At 52.9% G+C, this 16,770-nt stretch overlaps 1 protein-coding gene across 6 annotated transcripts in view; it reads left to right on the top strand.

Moving 5' to 3' along the window:
- The window catches only part of DUSP22 (dual specificity phosphatase 22), a 52,566-nt gene that overhangs the window by 13,395 nt on the left and 22,401 nt on the right, over positions 1–16,770 (top strand). For 5 of the 6 annotated variants that reach the window (XM_072945800.1, XM_072945805.1, XM_072945799.1 and 2 more), the window contains one exon: positions 5,805–5,887. In XM_072945800.1, coding sequence (XP_072801901.1) covers positions 5,805–5,887 — 83 coding nt within the window. Of the gene's footprint in view, positions 1–3,277; positions 3,328–5,804; positions 5,888–16,770 lie in introns of all 6 variants that reach the window. The other variant, XM_072945802.1, reaches the window with a different exon arrangement.

The raw sequence follows: 16,770 nt of genomic DNA, 5'->3' as shown, positions 1-16,770 counted from the left end.
AAATTGGGATGAGTACCGATCAAATCCAGTACTTCTGCCAGCAGTTTCGAAGAAGTTTACCTTTACCCACAGAAGGTCGCTTTCTTCTAGAAGGACGCGCACGTGACTCCAAGGGAGACCGAAGGCTCTTTGTGCTAAAATCTGTGCCTGTTTTCTAAATGTGTGCACAGTGGGATAGCAGCCCCCAGTTCCTGGGCCCCCGCCACGCAGGCCACCCGGGGTGAGCCCCGCCCACAGCCACGCAGGCCGCTCCTGGTTCTGACAGCTGATATCTAGTTGTTGGCCTCAGTTTTTCTGACACTAGTATGTGGTCATGTTTTACTCACTCGTTAATTCACCAAACATGTATTAAACACGAGGTGCAAGGTTTTCTAAAACAAGAACGACAGTGCAGTGCATAGACAAGCTGGAAGGAGGCCTTGTGTGTGTGCAGATGCCTGTGAGTTAACTCACTCACCCCACAACGTGCTGAAAGTGCCTGATGCGTGGGGCCCTTTGCGGGGAGTCTGATGTGCATGTGCATCCTGGTCCTCTTGTGATTCAGGGTCCGAGGATCGGGTCCTGCAGATGGAGAGAAGCCAAGGGGCAGGCCCACCTTGGAGTCCAGTCACCCTGCAGCCCATGAGCCAGATGGTGACACAGCCTGGACGTGAGAGGCCAGCCCACATGAGGCTGACACACCAGCTTGTGCCTGGTACTCGATGGGTCCGCCAGCATCAGGCCCTCCTCGCCTCCACCCCCCCCCCCGGGAAATGGGAACCATGTACCTACTTTGGGCTGTTGTGAGAAGGGGACAGATGTGTGGCAGGCACTGGTCAGCCTCAGTCAGCAAACGTGGGAGCCCGAGGTAAGAGGGTGCTGACTTCTGGAAAGTGGGGAGGAAAGTGTGCTTCCACAATGTCTCATTTAGTCATTTTCTTCTCTTCTTAAACTACAAAGAATACATGCTTATTGTAACACAGCAACCAATATAGACATATACAAAGGAAAATTAATGAAAAATCGTTTGGCATTTCTGAGCGATCTTTGATTTTCACACAGTGGACTGGCACTGCGCCACAGCCCATGGTCTCCTGCCCCGTCTCCTCCCTCCTGCCTCCCTCCCCCCATCCTTTCTTCCTTCCTTCTGCCTTCCCTGCCTTCTTCCTTCCAAGGCGATGCTTTACATGTCGCTTTGCAACTTCCTTTTTTCCTTTTTAACTTTGCAGTGAATCACAAACGGTCTCCCAACACCTGGTGATCTCTCCACCTAGAGAAAAACCCACAGACAAACCCAGATTCTGGAGCCCAGTCTTTGACAAGAGCCCCTCAGCTGAGGTGCCTGCAGCTGCCTCTGCCCAGGCGCCAGGAGGGGAGGTGGGAGTGGAAGGGCAGCTCTTTCCGGGGAGGGGGTGGGGTGGCCGCTTCCTCACACACTGCAGGAGTGGATGTGCACTTACGTCGTTCTCTGTCTGACTAATTTCACTGAGCCTAATGCCCTCCAGGTCCATCCACATTGTTGCAAATGGCAGAATTTCCTTCTTTTTTGTGGCTGATTCAGTGTGTGTGTGTGTGTGTGTGTGTGTGTCCCACATCTTCATCTGTCCATGTTGATGGACACTCGGGTTGCTTCCATACCTTGGCTACTGCAAATGATGCTGCTATGTTATCATTTATATGTGAAATCTAAAAAAATAAAACAGACTAGTGAATACAATGAAAAAGAAACAGACTGACCAATATAGAGAACAAAATAGCAGTTACCAGTGGGAAGAGAGAAGGGAGGAGGGACAAGACAGGGGTGTGGGACTGAGAGACACAACTGCTGTGTGTCACGTGAATAAGCAGCGAGGCCTTACTGTGCAGCACGGGGGATGCAGCCACTATTCTGTAATAACTCTAAGGAGAGTATAGTCTGTAAAAACACTGAATCGCCATGCTGCACACCTGAAACTAATACAACACTGTAAATCAACCACACTTCAATTTTATAAAGTGGGTGTGAGCTGACAGAGGGAGCCCTTGTGTTTGAGGATGTCCGCGGAATCCCAAAGAGGGAAAGCCGGCTCGGGCGCTGTGTGTGCGGTGATGCACGTGTGCACACGCTTGAGGCCTCAGAGCTTTTGTCCTGTGTCTGCCCCGAGACTGGCCGTGGTTCCCAGTTGCACAGGCAAGGCCAGGGTGGTGAGTGTAGTGTGCCTATGGTGGCCTGTGCCAGCTCAGCCTCGGAGAGCCGGCAGGGCTGCGAGCAGCGGTTCAGATGTCTTTGAAGTCAGTGTGCGTTTGGAAGCATTCCGAGTTATTGGAGACTGAGGCCCGTACCTCAGCCGTGGGCCTGAATCTGGTCCAGATGGTGTTAGGAGTGATGGCGGTAACAATAACACACACTACGAGCCAGCCAGGCGCTGTTCAAAGCAATTTTTATCATTTAGTACTTCCAGCAACACTCCGAGGTGACGATCTGACCGTTCTCCCACTTTGCAGATGAGAACGGTGAGGCACAGAAACACTTGCTCAAGGGCAGCACCAAAAATGGAGGGAACAGGCAGGAACTGCCCCATTTTGGCCCTCACCCCAGGTTGGAAATGTGTCTACTGAAAGGTTGAACCCACTAGCGGCAAGTTTATAACTCTAGAAGTTACTGTAATGAATAATAATCTGTGAGTCTGGAAGCCGCTGAATTAACTTTGCAGTGGGAAGTGTCACTACAAAACAGACTGGAATCTCCTGCTCGTCGCTCGGCGGATCTCAGCTTGGGAGTGAAAGTTGTTCAAAAGTGACTCAGAACAGTGCTGGGGGTCAATGGCCAGAGCAGAGGCAGTGGCTCCCTTTAAAACAGAGACCTTCCTCCCTCCTGTCCTCGTCCTGCACGGCTGTGCTCTAGAGGCCACGGATCAGAGTGTCTGAAGGCACCCCCTAGGGAGTTCTTTCCTGCCAAATACCTGTTTCTCTAGAGCGCTTGGTTGATGTTGCTGGTTTTCAGTACTTTCTGCAATATGTTTTTGTTCATTTTACTCAGAGACAGTCCTGCCTGACCTGCTAGACCAGCTTACTTTTCATGGCCACTCTGGCGTTTCCCGCATCTCACAGCTGGTCATCCCTTTCGTCTTCTGTGTTGGTGTAAGATCCTAAGGGAGCAGGTGGCTGTCGCTCTGCCCTCTGAGGACGGCTTCTTCCAGGAAGGCACCTGCTACTCAGGTGCCGGTCCTACCAGCAGTGGGTGGGACCTTCCTCTGAGCTGCACGGGGAGCGTGCCGCAGCACAGGAGAAGGGCCAGCTGGGTCGGTTTCTGTTTCAGCGCTCCTGCTGTGTGAAGGCGACGTTCGCTTCTTCAGAAGCCATGTGAGGGTAAGCAGGCTGGCATCAAGACTGGGCAGGAGTCCGGGGCCGGGAGAGATGCTGATGGACATAGGGAAGAACATGGTTGACTGTGTTTCGTGTGAATGCAATTTATGATGAGTTTTGTCAGCAGCATTTTCAAAATTTTGTTTTTCCTGATTATAAAACTCATGTGGGTTCATCAGTTAAAATAAAATAAAAATTAAAAAACCCAAACGTGATAGAAGTATGCTGAGAGAGTGTAAACTTCCCTGAAGCCCACACCTCGAGGTAACCGTGGTCAGTGTGTCTCCCTCCAGACTTTTTTCCACGTGAATTCCAAGCTAAATCTTCCCGTTCGTTTTATTAGTACTGACGTGTTGCATTTGTGATTGCAAGAGACTGGGAGTTGTGCTCTGGCCTAGAAATGGCACCAACCTGCTGCGTTGGGGCAGGGGCACTGTTGGCACCAGGTCAAAGGTCAGTCACCAGAGGCCCTCTGGGGCTCCGTGTGTGCAGTGTGCCCAGGCCTCCGGGGCTCTTATTCAAGTGCAGATTCTGATCGTGTGGGTTGCCTTGGGCCTGGCAGTCTGCCTTTCCAGCTCACTCCCACCCGGGGCCGTGCTGCTGCCTGGCAGACCCCAGTTTGAGCAACAAAGGACTAAGTTCTCCTGAGACTTCCGGGAGAGCTGGCACGAAACTCCAGGCTTATGCACATGCCTGTGGGCCAGCTGATGAGCCCACGGCCAGTTTTCCGGCAGCATTCACACTCGTTACCACGGTGCCCGTGGCTGCAGGCAGCCGTGCATCCATCACTTGTCAGCCTGAAGAATGAACGTCATCCTGCAGTAGCTCTAGCTGAGCACTTATGCACTTAAATGTGGGTGGGCAGAGCCTGCGCTTGTGGGAAAGAGTAACCCCAAAGTGCCGCATGTATGTGGACGGAGCTACAATGAAGTAGGAAGGAGGACCGAGCAGAAGCACCTCCAGGAGTCGCTTCTGTTTTCTTTGGAGCCCAGCAGCCAGTTTTCTCATTTGTGGCGTCAAGGACTGTTGTATTAAAAAACGGTTAATTTTATTCCCAAACCACGTTTTTGTTGTTGTTTATCTTAATCTGTGTTACAGAAGTATATTTATGGTATGATGAAAATATTGTAAAGTTAGGTTGTGGTGATGACTTTCGAAGACTTTTTTCCTGACTTCCAACGTGTTAGTTACATGCTTACTGCAGAGTATTTAGAGCAGTGATTCTTCGTTTCTGCTTGATCATCAAGGCCTATTAGAAGTGCAGACTCCCGAGCCTGCCGCAGACCTTGGGCCAAGTTGGAGCCCAGGAATCTGCCTCTTTAACAAGACCCCGGGCAGTCAGCACATGGGTGTGTTAAACGTCCATAACTGCTTGTGTTGAATACACACACACAAAGTATAAAGAAGAAACAGTTAAAAACATTTGTAATTCCATCTCAAGATTATCACTCTTTGGGCTAATTCCTCATAGCAGTTTTCCCCACTATGTGTGTTTATCTTCATTCGTTCTTACGAATTGAGTTTATATTGTATTTGTAGTTTGGTACCAGCTCCCCTGGCCCCATGCTTCATATTGTATCCTGAGCTTTTTCCATGTTGTTGATATTCTCCAGAAACATCGTAACTAATCACTGGCTTTTTCAGTCCGTTTTACTCTGTGTCATTTTAAAAAGCTTGTCCCAGGCCGGGACCGGGACAGAGGGGGAGTCTACCCCCTTGTTTTTTGCTAGACCCCTGTTTTGTAGGTTAGCAGAAGGGTTCTGGCTTGGCCTCCCAGTTCATTCAGTCTGTCTTCTACAGGTAGGAGCACTGGAAGGGAATGAAATTTTGGCGTCTCCTTAGCTGCAAATGCATATAATCCAACAGCCAACTGATACCTTACGGACTGTTTTGTTTGGAATTTCCGGACAATGGCATTTTTGGTTTTGCCATAAAGTGAAATTTAGACGTTAAAAGCCACGTCTGCATCTGGACCCATTCCCTGCTGTTTGACTTCAGGGTTGAATCATCTCTGGCTGGTTCCTATATCTTATATAGGAAGTTGTTTTTGTATTTAATTTCAGCCTAGATTAGTAATCATGAAGAAGTAATTTTAAAAACCATTTTAAACATCTTTCTTGTTACATGTTTCACATGAGAGACTAACTTAAGGGTCTGCAGCTTGACAAGTGCCAACTACAAAATGATTTCACAGCTGTGCTTCCTTTAAACAGCAACAATCGACTGTAATGTTTAGTCATCTGGATACATGACTACTTTGTATCAAAAGATGTGCCAGTCAGAAATAAACTTAGTTGTCTGCAGAATATGTAAAAGCAACAACCCTGAATTCCCTAGATCTAGATTATTCTGGTGTAGTCAGTTATGATGTTTTAAGAAAGAAATATGCAAGTCATTTTGTGTCTTTTTCTGGCTATAACCTTTAGGAGTAATTCCCTTGCAGAATATATTAAAATGACCTCTTCTTTCTTCTGTGACAGATGCCAGAGATGCAGAGCAGCTGAGCAGAAACAAGGTGACACACATTTTGTCTGTGCACGACAGCGCCAGGCCGATGTTGGAGGTGAGGGAGGGCGGCTGCACGTGTCTGCACTTGTGTTCCTGGGTGTGTTTGGCGTGAGTGAAGCCGCTGTGCCCCGCTAACGCCAGTGTGCTCCCATACTGCTGGCTCTGTGCGTGCCTTTGCCTGGTCCACGGCTCGGCGGAAGGGCGCCTTCCTGTTCTGACTGCTCCTGTTGTGTTGCTCACTTGCTTTCCTGGCTAAATGCCAAAGGTGAGCTGGGGCCGTGTCTCCCTCTGGATTTTATGGCAACTTAAAACCCATTTTCATTCCTTTCAAAATTACCTTCTGTTTTAGAATCCAGAAGAAATCAGGCTGCACATTTCCTGACTTTCCCTCCCATTTAAGCTCAATTATCTGCAATTTGCATTTGGGAATAAAAGGCAATGGAGGGTCAGTTGTCCCTGGAGGTTTTCCAGGGTTGCTCTGGTACAGAGACTGTCAGTGCAGAAGCTTGTGTGTCTAGGGTTTAAAGTAAACAGGGTGTGCCTGCCCGTTCACTGATTCCAAGCACATCTGCAGTTTTACCCTAATGGACGATTTGAGCTGTTGGCTGGGAGCAAAACCTGTGACTCTGTTTATTAGCCTTGACAGACCCCAAGTTACCTCTTTTTAGAAAATCATGTGAGTGTGGTTGTGATGTGTGTGCTTTTCTGTTTTAGGGTGAGCTGTGTGAGACGGAGGGGTGGCTTGTTCTGAAAGTAATCATCCTAGTTCAAGCAGTTTTCAATTAAATTCATATTATACAAGAGTAGGTAATGTACTTTTATTTCAAATTTGTCTGTTTTACATGACCATTAGAGCTGCTGGATTTTAGCTAGTGTAAAGCGAGTGAGAACACAGGATAACAGTGATTCTACCGACATCAAACCGCAGAGGACCACGGGGGTGAGCAGACCCTACTCCTGCCTCCAGGTTTTTGAGCTTCTACTTTCCTCTATTGTTTCAGCTCATGATTTTTTGTTAAGGTTCTATAATTTGTGCTGCAGCATGATTTTGTTGAAAACAACAACAACAAAACATCATTTTTTGGGAGCCTAGCAGTTCCCTTGAAAATAGCTACTCCATTTTTCATCCATCAACAGTGGTTTGTATTTAACATGTAGCCGAGCTACGGCCTAGACCAGAAGTCAGACACAGACTGGTCGTGACTGACTTCCTCTTGAATCACAAGGTGAGGCTGGAGGTTCCTTTATTTTAGAGCACTGCATAGACGTCCTCCCACCCTCGCCCTCCGGGCTGCCTCACCACGTTACGCCCCATGCAGGGCAGCACCTGTCACATGGGAGCGTGGCCCTTACATATGTCCAGATACAGAACCTTCAGGTGTCAGGAATGACAGAGCCCCGGCTCTTGTCTGTCCCACCCCCCCTGTTTTACACGTGGGCAACGAGGTCTGGAGACTAAAACAGATGCGGTTGTGACCCAGTGTAAGGAGGTCACTGTTTGAGTAAAAACCTCAGGACTCTGGGTAAACTATGTCCCCCCATCAGTGACACGCCACATGTCCCTTTTTATTCCCCATGGGACTGCATTTACTTGGCGACAATCTGCTTCAGTCTTTGTGTGCTATTATTATCTTGCTTAATAATAAGTACTTTCCTGTGATCTCACATTTATTGAGGGTTAGACCACCGTTCTGTAGCATGACGTACCTTAACATTGCCCCTCATAATTTATTTTTAACTTTACAACTAATTCAGGAATATATTCTTACTTAAAAATTAAAACAGTAGGTTTTCTCTGATTACATGAGCGGAGGAAACTGAGGCACGAAAAGTTATGTGAACTGGCACGTTCACCGTAAGTGATCGGAGCAGAGGGAGCTCACCAGAGGCCCAGAAGCTCCGGACCTTTGTTGAGCCCTCTGCCTGCTGCGTAAAGGCAGGTGTCTCTCTTAAATTTCAAATTCAGTTCTAGAAGCCTTAATTTCAGTCAGCCCGAGATGACTCAGGGAAGTTATTTGTTTGGAGTTGGTAGGGAATTAATGGATGGATTTTATCTTTCAGCAGCTCCATGTTATGCTGGCCCTGGTCCTTGGAGGGAAATGGGGTTGGGATGAAGGTGAGAGGGTAGATCATGCACAGGGCTGAGCAGCCAGCCTGATGAGGGGTCCCTCGTGAAGGGTGGGGGGCTAAGGGATGGGAGAGGAGAGAGCTGGGACCTCCTTCCCTCTCTGAGGTCTTCGAAGCCATGCGCATTTATCGAATGGCCCCTCGCTTTATCCGGGCAGCCCGGGGCTGGGCGGGGCTGGGCTGGAAGTGGGGAGGCAGTGACTGCCTCAGACTGAAAGGATTCAGTCCCGTCACATCCGCGTGGGAGTTCTGTGGGCCCTGCTGCTGTGCAAGACAGCACAGGTTCTTCTTCGGTGGACGAGACAAGGTCTGTTTGTCCTCGGAACCCTGGGGCAAGGTGTCGGTGGAGGGAAACAGGCCCAAGCCTCCAACTGCTGTCTCTTCAGAAGAGCATCTGAGGGTTAGATCTTCCAGAATAGAGTCTTAGGGACTGCAGAAACATAGGAGGCTTCGTACTCACCGAGTCAGCCCTAAACTAGCACCTGAGATCCCGAGGAGCTCTGGCCCCGTTTCCACGCCTGCTGCTCTTTGTTTGACGTAGAAATCCCAGCTGCACGGCGTCCTGGAGTTCACCCGCCTACCCCCTTCACTGTGTGGCCAGGAAGCTGAACCTCAGAGACGTGAGGGGATTCCCATGATCCCACAGCTGGTTTTGATGGAAACCTAGATCTCCCTTTCAAGGCAGAGATTTTCCCAGCATGCTTCACTGCCTTGGTCCTTTCCTCGCATGACTGATGCTTCTGATTTGGTAGCAGGATCGGTAGATGTTGGCACATCCACTTTGGAAAGGTGCTGTTTGTATCTGACAGTGTATCAAAATCCCTGCCTCCCTGTGCCATCATCAGCATGGGTCTTGCTCATCTTTACTTTTAATTAGCAATGCTTTTATTTTGATTTATTTGCTGTGAATGCCTTCCTTGCACCATCAAGCCCCCTGTCCAGACAGCTCTCCCGTCTGAAAGCAGGGAGTTGATCATTCACTCATTTTTGAGCTCCTCCCACAGGCCAGGCCCTGGGACAGGTGCTGGCCGTAAAGTGAATGCATCCCTGTGTCTGCCAGGAAGAAGCCGTCAGTGTGTAAACAAGATACCTATTCTGGCTATTTTGTACATGTTGATAGTAATTATAGTCCAGTGGGAGAAGGGCTCAGGCTCAGGGCAGGAATCACTCAGGGAATAGGGCTTCCTCCTCTGCCAGGTGGGTCTGGACAGTCTGCAGTGCCAGGTCTGTGGAGGTAACTGGGAATTTGGAAAATCTGATTGGAGCCGTTCCAGCCAGAAGGAGGTGGCAGAGGACCAAGACCTGACTTTTAGGGGGGCCCCGACTCCACGGGGTCACACCAGCCCCACGTGACCCCAGGAACCCTGGGGGCCCGGCCAGCTAGGCGGCACAGCCAGACCCGGAGGTTCCCTTACGTCACCTGCTAGCAAGTGGCAGAGCCTGGGGGAGAAACCTTTGCACACGCATGCATTTCAAATAGGAATTTAGCCCAAATCTGTAATTACAACATTTGGGGGGGGAAAGCTCCTCCCTCTGATGCCACGGTGAGGACTGGGCGGGGGACATCACATGAGTCTGCTGAAGGTGTTCCCCATTTGTGATCTGTGTCTTCGGCGCCGACTGGTTGCTCCAGACTTGAGCCGTGGTGAAAACTCCTGTCACAAAGGTGGTGCTTTTTCAAATCAGAAACCCTGTGTTGTTTGTAGTCATATTGAGCAACGAAAGGTTTCTCCCTTCCCCTGAAGAAATAAACAGAACTCTACCTTCCTGATGTAAAAATTTCAGAGTTTGTTTCATTTTTCACGTGTTCCGTTGTTGGGCATTTAACAAGAGTACCTGCAAGAAACAAACCTGTTTCACTATTAACAAAAATGCTTTAAAAAGTATTCCCATTCCTTCACTGGGCCAGCCACACAGGGATTTGACTTTTAAGTGATTTAGAAGAAGAAAAGAGTTGACACACATACACTCGGGGCAGAGTGTCGTGTGTGTGCAGGCAGGTGTCTGAGCTCGAGTCTGGCTTGGGTCTTCTCCCCATTTTAAGCTGTGACTTTCACATTAGAACTTTTTAAGCTTTTGCTTTTATTTTTAAGAAAAGGATGTTTTCATCAGTCATTATTTATTCTGCTGATTCAGTTTCTATTTTCTTAAACACTGAAGGTCTTTTTTAAGGCATCCAGGCTCCAAGTTCAGTTTTGTTAGTTTTATGTGTCGGTGTCTGCTGCTCCTGGTGCTGGTTCTCACTGTTGTCTGTGTGTCTGCACAGACAGACATGCCGGTGAATACCCCAGGACAGGTCCGGTCTGCTGAGACCGAGGGGCTCCTGGAAGGACCTCGGTCCACTGCCGCGTGTCTGTCTGGTCACCCACCCCATTTCTCACCCTCAGAAGTTCTGTTGGCTTCCCAGGTGTCAGAGAAGCCAAACCCAAAGGGTGAAACTGTGCTCCTCTGTCCGCTTCTTTCTTCCTCCCTCCTCTTGCCCACCCAGGTCCAGCCTCCTTCAAAGCTCAGCCCAGCTCTTCTTCTGACAAGGACACTTGCTGTACCCACCAACCTCAGGACTCCTTCCCTTTTTCTGTAACATGTGGTTTGTGCTCTTTGTTGGGTCGTGAATTGCGTGTGCTCTGTGACAGACTGTGGGGGGTCATCCAGTGGGCTTGTGACCTCTGCTCGATGGTCTGCAGCCTCACTGCCTCTGTCCAGGCTCCTGAGCTGGTCTCAGGCCACGGCAGGCAGGCACCACTTTGGAGCTCTTTGGTGTCTCCAGCGCTCAGCCTGGGTCTGATTCTCGGGGCCCCTCTGGGAGCCTGCTGTTGAACCCGTGGCCCAGAACATTTCCGCTCCACTCCCAACTGGAAGTCATGTCCTGGGTCACTTGTGGCTCCCTTCATGGCATGAAAGAAAAGCAGCGTCAAGAGCGATGTACTGATCACCAGTGACGTGTGAGGCCAGAGGTCTGGCTAACGCAGCACAGCCGCCCTCTGCGTCTCCCCGTCAGCGAGGTGCAGGGGTCCTGCCCTGCAGAGTGGACGTGGCCTCTAGTTCAGCATTACCTCCTGCTAAGTTACTGCAACCACGCGACCTTTTGATCTCCCCGTGGCCCTTTGATCTGCAGTAGAAGCTTGGTCCTGCAAGGAGGACAGCATGACCTAGGACACAGACAGTGGGTGATCAGTTAGAAGAAGACTTGCGCAGCCAAGGCAGCACGCTTGAGGTGGAGGCAGAGTTAGCTGAGACATTGTCTCAGATTTCAGGGAGCTTCTAGCCAGATCACAAGAGGCTGAGAGAACCTTCGAAGCCCCGGGATTCTGTTCTGCCTCAAGAGGGAGACCCTTCTTACCTGTGTCCTCCTCTGGAGGCTTTGCAGGCAGACCTGGGGCATGTCACCCCTGGTCCTGCCTTTCTGCCATCTGGAGATGTGCCAGTGCTCTGCTCTCAGGACCCTGGGGCCCCTTCTGTCTGTGACCTTCAAGTCACAGGAGCTCTCAGCCACATTTCCCCTGGCACAAGGAAGATAATTGTCCCACACACACAAGTGTGGGCAAGGATGTTCACTGCTGCTGTGTTTGGAATGCAAAAAATTGAGCCAACCCACACATTCAGCAGAAGGGTACTGGTCAGTTGTGATACATCCATATTGAGAAATTCCCTGCAGCGGTTCAGAAAGAAGAGGAAGGATCAGATGTGTGCACGGGAGAAGGAGAATCGCTCAGCAAAAGAAGCGAGTTGCAGAGTGATATCCGCAGTGTGATCCCGTGTCTGTGAAGTTGCACGTCAGCTGTGCGTCTCTGTGTGCACATGTCTGAGTGCATAACGCACAGGGGGAGGGTCCGAAAGGGCCGTGCCAGACTCCTGAGCGGGGAAGAGGAGGAGGATGCGGGGAGAGGGCGGGAAGGAGGAGTTTCACTTTTTTCTCTATTTATTTTCTACAGTGGGAGCATCTTCATAGTATCTTCTTGAGTGAAGAAGGTAGGGAGAGAGGGCGGGCAGGTGGCCGCGCTCGGCGTCTGTGGAAGTGACGGGCAGGTTGCACTGGGGTGCTCAGGCTTGGCTGCGATGAGTCCGGTGCTTGGTAGCAGCATTTCCCGTGGACCTGTGTTGGACGTGTGACACCAGAAGTGCCGTGTGCTGTCGGCCACAGTCAGTGGGCACAGAGCTCCTCTGTCAGTCGTCGTAACCTTTGAGGGAGAAGGCACCCCTTGAACACTTTCCAACTGTGTGCATGCTCAGTATCAGTTATGTTCTGCTTCTGCTGGGCTGTTTCCGTTGAATGAGTTTGTATCCTTCTCTGGGGTTCACAGATCCCAGCTGCAGCGTGAAGCGGTGGTGGGACTCCTGCTGGGATTGGCCCCTGTTTCCAGTGAGGGCGAGGTCGGTTGCCGCACTGGCCTTACAGAAAAGTCCACGCTGTCGTGACTGCTCATGAGATCCGGGGCCTTTGAAAACAAATCATTGTTTGACCTGGAGCAGTTTTCGGGTTGACAGTTGTTTCCACCTCTCTAGTAAAGTCTTTGACGCAACCCGAATATCGGTGGCACCTACTGTACCCAAGGCTTGCAGCTTTCATGCGTTGAGGTAAATTTGTTTGAAGCCAACCCCAGACTTAAATAGAAATGACTCAAATAGAAATGATTATGGTAGGTGTCGAAAACTGTCTAGTAATCGCTCTTTCTTGAATCCAGCTGCGTGTGAGTTCCCTGTGTGGGCAGTCAAATACAAAGACGGCAGGCAGCTCCACCTGGCTCTGAAGCCAGACTCCAGCACGGCTGGACAGAGAGCCTGAGACCCTCCAGGACTGCACTGGGCCCAGAGGAGAAGGCAGTCGCTCTTTGTCTCTAGGTGGAGGAGCCCTGTGTCAGGCTCCCTGTGGCCTGGCCCTCGAGAGCTCCCTGCATGTCTCTCTGGTCCTCACGCTTACCGACCAGCCTCTCCGTGCAGGTGAAGACTTTTCCAGAGCGCTCTTCTTCCTGGGCTTCTGCTCAAAGCCAGGCCCCAGTTCTGGAGCATCTCCTGCTGAGCCCCACCTCGCCCCTCTTCTCCGGACCGCCCCCCCCCCCCCCCGCGTGGTGAAGCGCTGCGCACACGTGCTGAGCGCTGCTCCTGGGCGGGCTTTCCCAGTCCGGCCCCTCTCAGTCCTCCACGGGGAGCAAGCCAGTGGCAAGACCCGCCAGGGTTTCCAAGCCAAGATCCCGGGAGAAGCTTGTGGCATGTGGCCTGGCCCCTCTGCTCCAGCTGGAGGGGCAGTGCGCACTGACACGCTGTACAACAGTGCCGTAAGTGCTGAAGCACGCGCCAGTTTGGACAGGATCCCCGTGCCCCGGGGCCGGGGGTGGGGAGATAGGTGGAGAGGAGCAGGGAGGCATGTCTGGTGCAGCGTGTGTGTGTGTGTGTGTGTGTGTGTGTGTGTGTGTGTGGAGGGGGTTGTCTCACGTCGGACCAGCCCATGTCTGGTGCAGCGTGTGTGTGTGTGGGTGTGTATGGAGGGGGTTGTCTCACGTCGGACCAGCCCTTCCGGGCCGCTTGGGAACGGGGAAATAAGCCCTGGGCCGCAGGACATGTGGATGGGGCTGGGTGTAGCAAAGAGGGTGGCCAGCAGCGCGGGGTGAGGGTGGTGCCACCTTCAGTTCTCCTTTTGGCTAAGTTGGGAGTTATTCCTTCAGCTTCAGCAGATGTTAATTGAGTGCCCACCTTGCAGGAGGGACTGGGGACAAAACACAAAGAGAAGCAAGAGGTGGCCCAGCTCGGGAGGAGGCAGGCACGAGACCCTTGCAGCGGTTCAGAGCTGTGAATGCGTGGCAGGGCGGGGGGCCCGGGGCGCCCAGGAGAAAGTGGCCAGCCCCGTGGGGTCAGCCAGGCCTCGCCAAGGAGTCGACCCCGTGGAGTGACCCTGAAGGATGGCAGGGCTTGCTGGGGAGCGGTGGCACAAAAGGGCAGCTGGAGCGGAAGTGGGGGCACGGGGTGTCAGAGGCACCGGCCGTACACAGCGCAGGGCGAGCCCCGCCGGGTGAGGCTCTGCAGAGCAGGTCTGCAGGGAGCTGGGCTGGGCGAGGAGGCTCAGGGAAGACTAGGTTCTGCTCGCCAAGGCGGGGAGTCCGAGCTTGCCCTCGTGTGAAGCAGAGACTCAGCAAAGGTTCACGAACAGCCAGGTGACACGCTCAGGTTCCTTTTCCAGGGTGCCGACTGGGGGATGGGATGGAGTGAGGGAGGGGGCACCAAGGAGACTGCTGGGGAGCTCTTGCAGTAATCCTGGGCAGAAATTGTGAGGGACTGAACTGGGTTTTTTTTTCTGTAATCGGAAGAGTCACTTCCACAAAGTGGTCCTGCAGCGGCACCGCAGGATGCAGAGGAGTTGGAGGGGAGGGGCTCGGGGTCCGTGCAGTCCTCTGGCCATCAGCCCTGAACGAGGAGGCTCTTGTGCGTGAGTGTGTTGGGTCCTGTGGATCCTGGAAAGGGGGAGAGGCATAGGAGCAAACCGGGAAGGCTTCAGCGGGGGATGCAGTTTTGCTAAGGAGTTTAAAAGGGAAGAGGAGCCTTGTTTGCAGGAACCACAAGGAAGAGTAGATGTGTTTCTGGTCCCAGGTCAGGACAGCACAGCGTGTGGCTATAGGCCAGCAGGGACCCCACTGGTGACGGGTGTCTGGCCCACGGGCACTGGAGGGGTTGCAGGCTCCTTGGGTGAATGGCCTTGGAGTCTGCAGTCACCAATTTGAATGAGAAGCTAAAGGTGGTTAGTTGGTTAAAACCTAAAGCAGAGTTAAACGACTCTACTGGCACTGTTGTTGTTTTTAGCCACAGGAAAATTTAGCCATTTAAATGTAGCCTGGTTTACGCAAATTTGCCATTTTTAGGTGCTCCTAATAACTCAGTACCTGGTAGGCGCTGCAGGTGGACCCCGTGCCTGCCACACCTGCAAGGGAGCGCCCCAACCTGACTTCACAAGCTGGGGGTGGGGCAGTGGCGCAGCTGAGGTCGGGCCCACATCCCTGGAAGTGCTTCCCCCTCGGGTCTGAGCCCTGGGACATCTCTGTGTGAGGCGGGGCAGAGGTGGGTGTCCGGCCCCAGGTCTGGATTGAGAGCCCCTTTCTCTCCTTTCAGTCTTCACCACGGCCAGCACAGGTGTTCCAACACTCATGACTGAGCAGGGCACCTCCGGCCAGCTCTGCCCTCTCTTCCAGGGGGTCTCGAGTGGAGGGAGGTGAAGGTCGGGGCTGGGCCATGGCTGCTGCAGCCCCGGGCAGAGGTGAGGAGGCAGACGCACCTGGAGTCTGAGAGGGAGCCTCCTTCTGAGGGCCAACTGTGGACGTGGTGTTTGCTTCCCAGGCGTTTTCCAGTTAAGGGAAGGTTGTGCATGCAGAGCAGAGGAAGGAGAGGCCTCCCCCTCGTCATCCAAACGGCTGCAGAGGGACGGCTTCCCCACGTGGCGTGATCACTCGGAGCATCTCGGACACAGAGTGGTGCCCAGACCTTGGCTTGAGCCCTCTGGTCTTGGAAACTGTTCCCGACCAGGGCAGTTAGAGGCCATTCTGGATGGTACTCGTCGTGGCCTGGTGGGGGGGGGGCTGGTCCGACTGGAATTTCCCTGTTCGGTGAAAGCCGTTGTCCGAGAGACCAGCCCCACAGCCTCCAGGGGAAGACGCTCCCAGATCTGCCCCGAGAGACTGTTAGTTCAGACCGCATGGCAGAGCCCCTGAGCCCTGGCTGGCGGAGCAGGAACAGCGTTCCCAAAGGTTTGCCTCGTCTCCCTGGTGCTCCTGAGCCCAGGGCTTCCCAGCGGCTCTGATGGGAGCCTGTCCTGCTGCTGCGTCCCCAGCGGTGCCGCAGGGACTGCTCCACCAGGCACCCCCCCCCAGAGCGAGGGACCGCTGACCTCCCCACAGGGGCTCTTCCTTCTGTGCCTCTTGCGAGAGGATGCAGCTGTCAAAATAAAAATAGCCCTCAGCTTGCGTTCAGCAGCAGCTGTCGGGGAGGGAGAGCTTGGTGAAGTGTTGCCCCTCCAAGGGAGGCCCGGGACCCTGACTAGCCCACAAGCAGAGCAGCGCAAGGAAAACGCCCCTCTCCTGTCATACGTGGGGGTTGGCACCCAGACCATGGTTCACAAGTGACCTATGAGCCAGGCACATCCGGTGCGATCTCTGACCAGCCGCTCACCTGGCCCGTGGAGAACACGCTTCCTTCACAGCCTCTGTCTGCTCCCTCCACTCCTGCCCCCGCGCTTTCCCGCTGCCCTCAGCTCGTGCCCTTCTTGTGCGGCTCACGTACGGGCCTTTACCACATCCCGCCTTTGTGTGTCCTGACCCTGACCCGACCCCGACCCCACCCACGCAGGACTGGCCAGCTTCCCAGGAAGAAGCGTCCAGCTCTGAGTCAGTGTTCGGTCTGGTCCCGCGTGGAGGATGCGGCGTCGGGTCCTGAGGAACCGGGCACGCTGCTCAGAGAGCTTCTCAGGTGCCCAAGCCCTGCAGGGGTCTCACTCCACTGTAAGCGAGAGTCTGAGGCCCACCTGCTCAGTAACCTGCAGAAGGGGCCACCGTGTCGTGCCAGACAAGGCTGCGCTCTCGAGAAGGGAGCTGGATTTACGAGTGAGCGGCCCTTCCTGCCTGGAGGGTGAGGGCGGGGCCCAGGCGAGTGGCAGACCAGGCGGGAGCGTGGCCCTCCAGGCGCCCACACAGCCTGGTCTGTGCTGGCCCTTTATCAGGCCCTCCAGCTGCTCAGTGTTTCACAGGTCGCATCTAATCTCCTTGTTTGAAAAAGTCCTGGGAAAGAGGGAAATTCACTTGTCCCTCTCTCGTCGGGGTGAGGAAGGGAGCTGGG

This window comes from Vicugna pacos, chromosome 20 (assembly GCF_048564905.1).
Source record: "Vicugna pacos chromosome 20, VicPac4, whole genome shotgun sequence".
Taxonomy (NCBI): domain Eukaryota; kingdom Metazoa; phylum Chordata; class Mammalia; order Artiodactyla; family Camelidae; genus Vicugna; species Vicugna pacos.
Note: the sequence above shows the minus strand (reverse complement) of the source record. Positions and strands in the feature narration are given on the sequence as shown.